The sequence below is a fragment of the Vanessa tameamea genome, chromosome 20 (genome assembly GCF_037043105.1).
Source record: "Vanessa tameamea isolate UH-Manoa-2023 chromosome 20, ilVanTame1 primary haplotype, whole genome shotgun sequence".
In the NCBI taxonomy this organism is placed as follows: domain Eukaryota; kingdom Metazoa; phylum Arthropoda; class Insecta; order Lepidoptera; family Nymphalidae; genus Vanessa; species Vanessa tameamea.
This window is the reverse complement of record NC_087328.1, coordinates 1,259,086-1,266,932: the sequence shown is the minus strand read 5'-3', so window position 1 is coordinate 1,266,932 and position 7,847 is coordinate 1,259,086. Positions and strand designations below refer to the sequence as shown.

Here is a 7,847-nt window from a genome sequence, read left to right as displayed (position 1 = left end):
ATACGGCTATTTTAAGTCGCAATAATTACCTTGTTATTTGTTGTTTTCTCAGTATTCGGTAATCTAATACATACTTTTATTATTGGGTTATAATTATATCTAACATAACTGTCAACATCTAAATGTTGGCTGAATTTAAGGGGCTTCCACAAGATAGGCTCTCAAAATAGATCTATATTCTGGGAGCCTCTCTCTTTCAATAGCAATGATTTAATGTGTTTATTTAATAGAGTATATTAATATGGACGTCAGGTTATATACACCAACTAACTATACATATAAGAATAAAAAAATTTAAAAAACAAGTTGTACACATCAGGTTACAAGATATACTGAATGGATATTATATATATACCTAATATTATATGTTTAACAGTAGTTTGCTTTAAGTCAATATGTTTATTTTGTTTTTAATTTGATATATGTTATTATTCATCGCTATAGTTGTGGTGAATTAGAAAAAAATACTTATAAAGTACTTAAAGAATATGTAATGAAAAATAATTAAATATAATTATACAGACATGAACGGCCAAAAGTGTGCCATTGTACTCAGGATGCTGGCATTATAACATCTCTGAAACTGTTAATATATTTCTAAAAATAATTATTTATTTTTATTTTTCAACTCGGGGTTATGCAAACCTTGGACTTTGGCCTGCGAGTTTATAAGCTAGACTATAGTAACGACCCGTTGTTTAATATATATAAAATAGATAGACGGGCGGTCAAATGGACCACCTGATGGCATAGCGTTGTAAGAGCTATTAGCTATTATTTAGATCGCCATGCGTCGCCAACCTTAGGGACTAAGATATGTCCCTTGTGCCTGTAGTAACCCTGGCTAGCTCACACTTCAAACTGGAATACAACAGTACTAGGTATTGCTGTTTGTCGGTAGAATTTGTGATAATTGTGTGGTACCTACTCAGACTATATTTGAATGATGTAACGTTAAACAGCATTGTAACTGTGTATTTGAAAGAGCAACTATGTGAGTGTATTAAATATCGACGATTCAAAAACGATTCATTGTGATGTTTACTTGAATAAAATTGATTTGATTTGATTTGTTACAAAATCCACCCAATACATTCCAAACCGTTGAGGCATTTGAAAGTTATTTTAGAATAAAACAACATACATACTTGAATCCTGATAACATTACACAAAGCCACTTAGTAAAAACGTAAACCTAGTAAAATAAAAAAATCTTCAAAGCACAAATATTGTACCAGTTTAATTGCACAGTAAGTTTAAAAATAACACAAAGAAAAAAAACCAAAAAAAAGTTTATTTAACAAATTCGTTACGTCATTATAAGTAGGAAAATAATATGAAAACTAGTTAATACTAGTTTAGTGACTTTAGCGTAAACTTTTATCGGGTTTTGAAGTTAAATGAATATGAAATAAAATTTATAATGACCGAGTTATGAAATGGGTAGTTCATTAACACTTTCAGAATAAAAATTTCATATTTATATATTATGTTATTATTTGGCGGCCGCGGCTTCGTTTGCGTTTTAAGGACAAAATAATAATTTGTATCATTTATTTGTTATATCCTTCCTTGGAGCGCAAGCCTGCTTTATATCGAATTTCATCAAATTCGGTTCATTCGTTTGGCCGTTAAAGAGCAACAGACAGACAGATAGAGTTACTTTCCTATTTATAATATTCGTATAAATTGTAAAAACTATTTGATTAAGGTAAATTGATAATCTGTAATAGTCCTAGTCTTGGGCAAAAGCCAACATGAGAAACTTGGAGCGTATTTCACGACGCTAATGTGGCAGAAATTCATCCCGATGTTTTTTTTTCACCGCCGAGACAAATCATACGTAATCAAACGCACGTAAAAACTTCGTAGTACATACGAAATCTTTGATTAAGATTAGATATAAAATTCTCGTGTTGTTACCACTCAACTTTTAATGAATTGCTTTATTTTTGGAATTGTAAGTTAAAAATACTAGAATTATAAAAAAATATATATATGTTCCATATAGATTTAATTAAAAATAAATTATATTTACTGTCACTTTGAATAATGTAACGTTACAAAATCCACCCAATACGTCCAAAACCGTTCAAGCATTTGAAAGTTATGTAAGAACAGAACAACAAATGTACTTGAATCCTGATAACATTACCTTTTTGGGATAGTCCTTAATTAGACAAAAATGTGAGTTAAAATCTATCTACGGATTACAAAGTTCTGGGACTAAAGTTCCGCGTCGAAAAATAACTTTGGTTGATGCTACGCTCCAGTGTGACACCGTCTTAATGTGTGTTTATAACTAGTTAAAGAACAAATCTACTTCATACCAATATAATTGTATATTAATTAAAATTGTAAAAGTTGTTATGAATACATATAAAAACTATTTGCTTTGGTTGATAGTCTTGGAGTACGTGACATTGTTGACAAGCTCACAGGAAGCGCAGGTTTGGTCACAGCCGAGGGTGACCTGAAACCAAATGGACAGATGCGTTCAGAAAAGATCTTAGGTCCTGTAACGTTTTAGAAAACGATACGTCAAATAGAGCGAAGTGGAAAACTTTTCTAATTCTGTATATTGACAAAAGGTGTTGCAGACCAAAATTGGACTGCAGACGTCATGAAATGTTTATCATTATAACTGCTTCGTCGTCTCGTAGATGGCATGTAGGACTGCAGATCCCGGGATCGTAGGCTTAAATCCCAGGCCGGGCCAATAAAACATTACTAATGGTGATCCATTGTATATACAGTTTTTGTTCGTAATAGGCTTATCGTTAGTTTTAGATATATGTATTTATATGCTTGTATGTACAAACATACAAGCATATAAATACATATATATAATCTCTGTAATATTATACATTATACATAATCTCTGTAATGTTATTTTCTGTTTGAAATAAATGTCTTTGTTATGTAGGTGGGCGGACAGGTAAATGAACTACTTGATGGTAAGTCGATACTTCCACTTCAGTTATGCATTGGCATTATAATATTAATTATTCCTGACATCGCCTATGCGCCACCGACATTGGGAACTGAGATGTTATGTCTCTTTTGCTTATTGTTATACTGGCTCACACGCCCTTTAAACTGGCACATCACAATATTTACTTTTCTAACGATGTTCCGTTTACAAACACGAGATGGATTATAAATACAAATTAAGCACATGGTGCTCGCTCCGGGTTTGTACTGGACATTATCGGTTGAAACAAAATGAAACAATTTTTTTTTAAGACTCTTGTTTTTATTTATTGATTATGTCTATTTAATAACCGTCAATTTCATTGTTTCACGCCTGCCGTGACGCCATAATTATTTTAAACCTTTATTACTTCTGAAGTCATTCTTAACAATTCTATTAATAAATCTGACGACCTACGTGGTCGAGTAGTGTGTACACCGGTTTTCATGGGTACGAGACTCCGATGTTCCGAGCTCGATTCCCGGCCGAGTCGATGTAGAAAAAGTTCATTAGTTTTCTATGTTGTCTTGGGTCTGGGTGCTTGTGGTGCCGTCGTTACTTCTGATTTGCCATAACCACTTGTATTTTTTAGCTTTAGCTACTTACATTGGGATCAGAGTAATGTATGTGATGTTGTCCAATATTTATTTATTTATTTAATAATAATTATATAAATTTAAGTGTAAGTTAAAAGCAATCGAATAACGAACTCTTCAAATGAAATATAGTTTGAGAACGATCCAGCTCAGCGATTTATTGAGAATTGTATCATTGAAGCCACCTTCGGGTGTAAATAAATCATTGGCGGATAAATAAATCAGGTTTAATTGACGCTGTGTTTTTCCGTTTATGTATTAACTTGACCATTTTTTGATAAATCGGATATCAGTGGACATTAAACCATTATACATTGTAAGTTACTTCAACTGTTTAACCAATTTTGTTGTATGGTTTCAATTTTGAAATTTTTGTATTCAAAGGCTTTTTGCAACCCACTGATCACTTATAATACCACTAAACAGAAATACTTAGTGCTGTGTTCCGGTTTGAAGTGTGAGTGAGCCAGTGTAATTACAGATACAAAAGACACAGCTTTAGTTCAAAAAAATTATGGTTTTTTATAACATTGGTAAAAGAACGGGAGAATGAGCGACCTGAGGGTAAGTGCTCACCAATGCCCTCTGATATTAGTGCTGTAAAAACTTCAAGCCATTATTGATGCTTGGCTGTACGGTATAGGATGAGTGGTGAGTACCCAGACGGGCTTACAAAAAGTCCTAGCATCAAGGTCAATTATCAGGAACCGATTCTGGGTCTATAATTAGGTCATGGTTATTATAAAAGTGCCTTGTCATTGGAAATTTCAACTCCTTAGGATAAGAGAAAATTGTTCTAATTCAGCTTGTAAGATTAATTTGACCGAAACAAATATTGCAAATTCAATAAAAGTTTGGTAAAAAGGAAGGATCACCGAGGAGCTATATTAACTTCTTTAGAATTTGTTCTTTATATACAATGATAACATATAACTACAAAAAACCAAGGCAACATACTTGTCAAATTCAAGGCTGTAGGATATATCGTTGGTATGGTTTTAACTTTTAAATATTGAAACCCAATTTGTTTGCATTTTTTAATCTCTCGAAAGACTTTCATGTTGATTCATTTGTGATTTTCTTTCTTGTTTATAAATCTATGCAGCAGTTGCTTTATCTGTTGGTCAAGAACTCTAGGTGGTCGAGACCAGTGTTTGTGTACGTTTATAGTATCACTTACCCAGTTAGTCTGCAATTAGCCACTTTGGCCAAAGTTCGCTTCGAGAAGTCACATTGATTGACAGATACTGCTCGAATCTTGGCCATTGTTATTTGTCATTGTGGGTATTTTAGTTAAATTTTTCTGGGATAATAAGTAGTCTATGTGCAATTTGAGACTTTTAACTATTTATGTGTGCCTTTCGTTCAGAACCGTTTAAAGGTTTTGTCTTGATTGAAACTAAAATCCCATCCAAATAAGTTTTCTCGTTTATAATGTAGACAAGATTTTAACTTTTATACAGCTTACCATAGCTTACCTTTCTCGACGAACTGTTCTCTATATCTAAGGTTTGACTAGAAAGTTTTTTTATTTTAATAAGGCTTTTTCTCTAAATTTATATTGAATACCTATATCTGCAACGAACACAGCTCTTAAATAGCTGCGTTTCTCTTCGATTGTCTTAGCATATGGGCCACCTGATGGTAAGTGGTCACCACCGCCCATAGACAATGGCGCTGTAAGAAATATTAACCATTCCTTACATCACCTATGCGCCACCAAACTTAGGAACTAAGATGTTATGTCCCTTGTGCCTGTGATTACACTGGCTCACTCACCCATCTAACCGGAACGGAACAATACAGAGTACTGTTAATCGGCGGTAGAATATCTGATGAGTGGGTGGTACCTACCCAGACGGGCTTGCACAAAGCCCGACCACCAAGTATTGAATGATTATCGGTAAAGTTTTTGGGCATGTGTATGATCGCCATCCTATCGAAGTTTGAGAAATTAAATAATGAGTCAATGTGTTTGAGTACACAGTTGCTTTCGAATATCACCTGAACAGTCTGTTCTCCGTTAAGAATGGCAACTAAATCAATCAGAAACACATATTCATCTTCATCAAATCTGAAAGTTGAGCAAACAATTCTTCTAATTTATAACAGTTCCCAAATATATTCCGATCCAACATCCGAATACTTTTCACAAAATTAAACCTCAGCTAAATCGTCAATGTAGGGTTATTCTGTAACAAGAAACTCCAATCTCACCACAGAACGTGAGTACAAAATTTCAGAATGTAACACTGTAAGCATTTCACGCGTGACATACGAAGTGAATTCTTACAGAATAGCACGCCTGATTATATTTCGACCGAATCGTTACCAGTTATTGTAACCGTAACTAGAAATTGTTGCATTAGTAGATTAGGAAAACGGTTAACTGGCAACGATTACGTTTCCATTCGATTGCGATAAAGTGAAAACTTATTAGTAGAATTAGCGCCCTGGTCATAGCGCATGCGTACATACTCATATATGTAGGTTATTATAAAATACATTTATGTGAAGATAAATACGAATAATAAATGAAATTCATGTGTTATTTAAGAATCAACATTTATTTAAAGATATCATAGAATTTACATTAATTTTATTACATATTAACTATTATATAAGGGAAAGATCAATGGAATGAATACAAAAAATAATTAATTCATTCAAAATTATCATACAATATTTTATTGAACCAAACACTAAAACGTTCCAAAAATATGGAAAAGATCGAGTTAAATATGTTCAATAAATTGTTCAACTTTACATCGTAATAGTTATTTTCAAAATTAAAAAAAAAAAAACGAATTCAAACCGTGAGGATTCGAATCCAATATAAATCCTATATTGATTTCTTAGTTCATATATATTTTTTTTATAATTTCCATTGACCTTCCCGTCGTTTTACAATATATAATGATATGGAAGAATTCGTCTATATTCCCTTAAAATTAAATTCATTGGCAAACATTGAAATTTACAATGTATGTTATATTTACAAACGATGCTCTGAGTTCGTGTGTTATCTCTGCGGCATCTGAAATAGATAGTACGTATCAGTACACAGGAAACAAATGACTACAGCATCATTTTTCGGAACTATGGTCTGTGTTCACCACCCGCCCATACATGGCACAAGATATATTAAGGATAAACTTGGTACAAAGTTTACCATCAAGTAAAACTGAAAGTTTAACTAAACAACACACCGGTTTCTAAATACAGCATAGTCTATCAAGAAATATTTTTTTTTACAACTTATAATTGGCACTCTGTAGTTCATCCTAAACGGAATCCTTTAAGCTTCCCCGTAGTTTGATGTAACGCTTGATGGGTAAAAGAAGTGGTCTATCATTGATATCGTAATACGAGAAGTGATCTTTGCATACATCATTTCTTGTTATTGTGTTAAAAATTGATCCTCTTCACACCGACTGTTTGATAGAAGAAAAACTTAAAGGTAATCGTACAATCACATAAAGGACACAAGCGAATTATTAAATAAATATTATGTTTGTTACGTTTCAACTTTTTCTAAATTGCAATTTACGTGACCACTTGCTTTAGATATAGGAAGCAAACGTATCCAAAGTATCTGTGATTTAAATCTGCACAATATCTGTAGGTATATATTATATGTATATATAAGAACAAAATAGTTCATATATTGTTCAGTTATAATATAGTTATTGTTCCTGCGATATAGAACGTCTTAGAATATAATTGACGTTAGGGATAAAATTTCAACAAAAAAAGTAGAAAATATATCTTCGTTTTAAAATGAAAAATCGCTGGAATATTTTGTATTCGAAGTATTTTTCAATCAAATGAAATTTAATTTCGGTTCAACCTTGTTTGCTAATACGACGAATAATAAATGACAAAACAAAAAATTAAAAAATATTACGCTTTTGTTATGGATCTATTCATGCACGACGGCGCGCCCTTCCACGGTGAATTAGAATAGAATTAGAAATAGAATTAGTGACGTTTGTACACACGAGATGTTTTAGTTTGTGTCAGATGACTAATGGAGGGGCGCACCTTCGTGAGCGAACAGATCCATAGTGTTGTGTATGTAACTCGTCATAAGAAACGAAGTTAAATCAAACTCGAAGACTTTAGTTCAGTAGTCATTGAAGAATTAATAATAATAATACACTATATTTATAACAGAGAGTTTGAACATATTAATGATTACAAAAATATTTTTGTATCATTAAATTTCAATTAGTTGGGTGAAGTTCTATGCTTTAAGCTACGCTTTAAATTAATCT

The 7,847-nt window shown here is 32.5% G+C and overlaps 1 protein-coding gene across 1 annotated transcript in view; it reads right to left on the bottom strand.

Annotated features, from left to right (window-relative positions):
• Positions 1-6,423: 6,423 nt before the first annotated feature.
• Positions 6,424-7,847, bottom strand: part of LOC113403826 (hemicentin-2-like) — a 169,280-nt gene continuing 167,856 nt past the window's right edge. Inside the window, exon 18 of the mRNA XM_026644442.2 lies at positions 6,424-6,607. Coding sequence (XP_026500227.1) covers positions 6,593-6,607 — 15 coding nt within the window. The 3' untranslated portion in view covers positions 6,424-6,592. The remainder of the gene's footprint in view (positions 6,608-7,847) is intronic.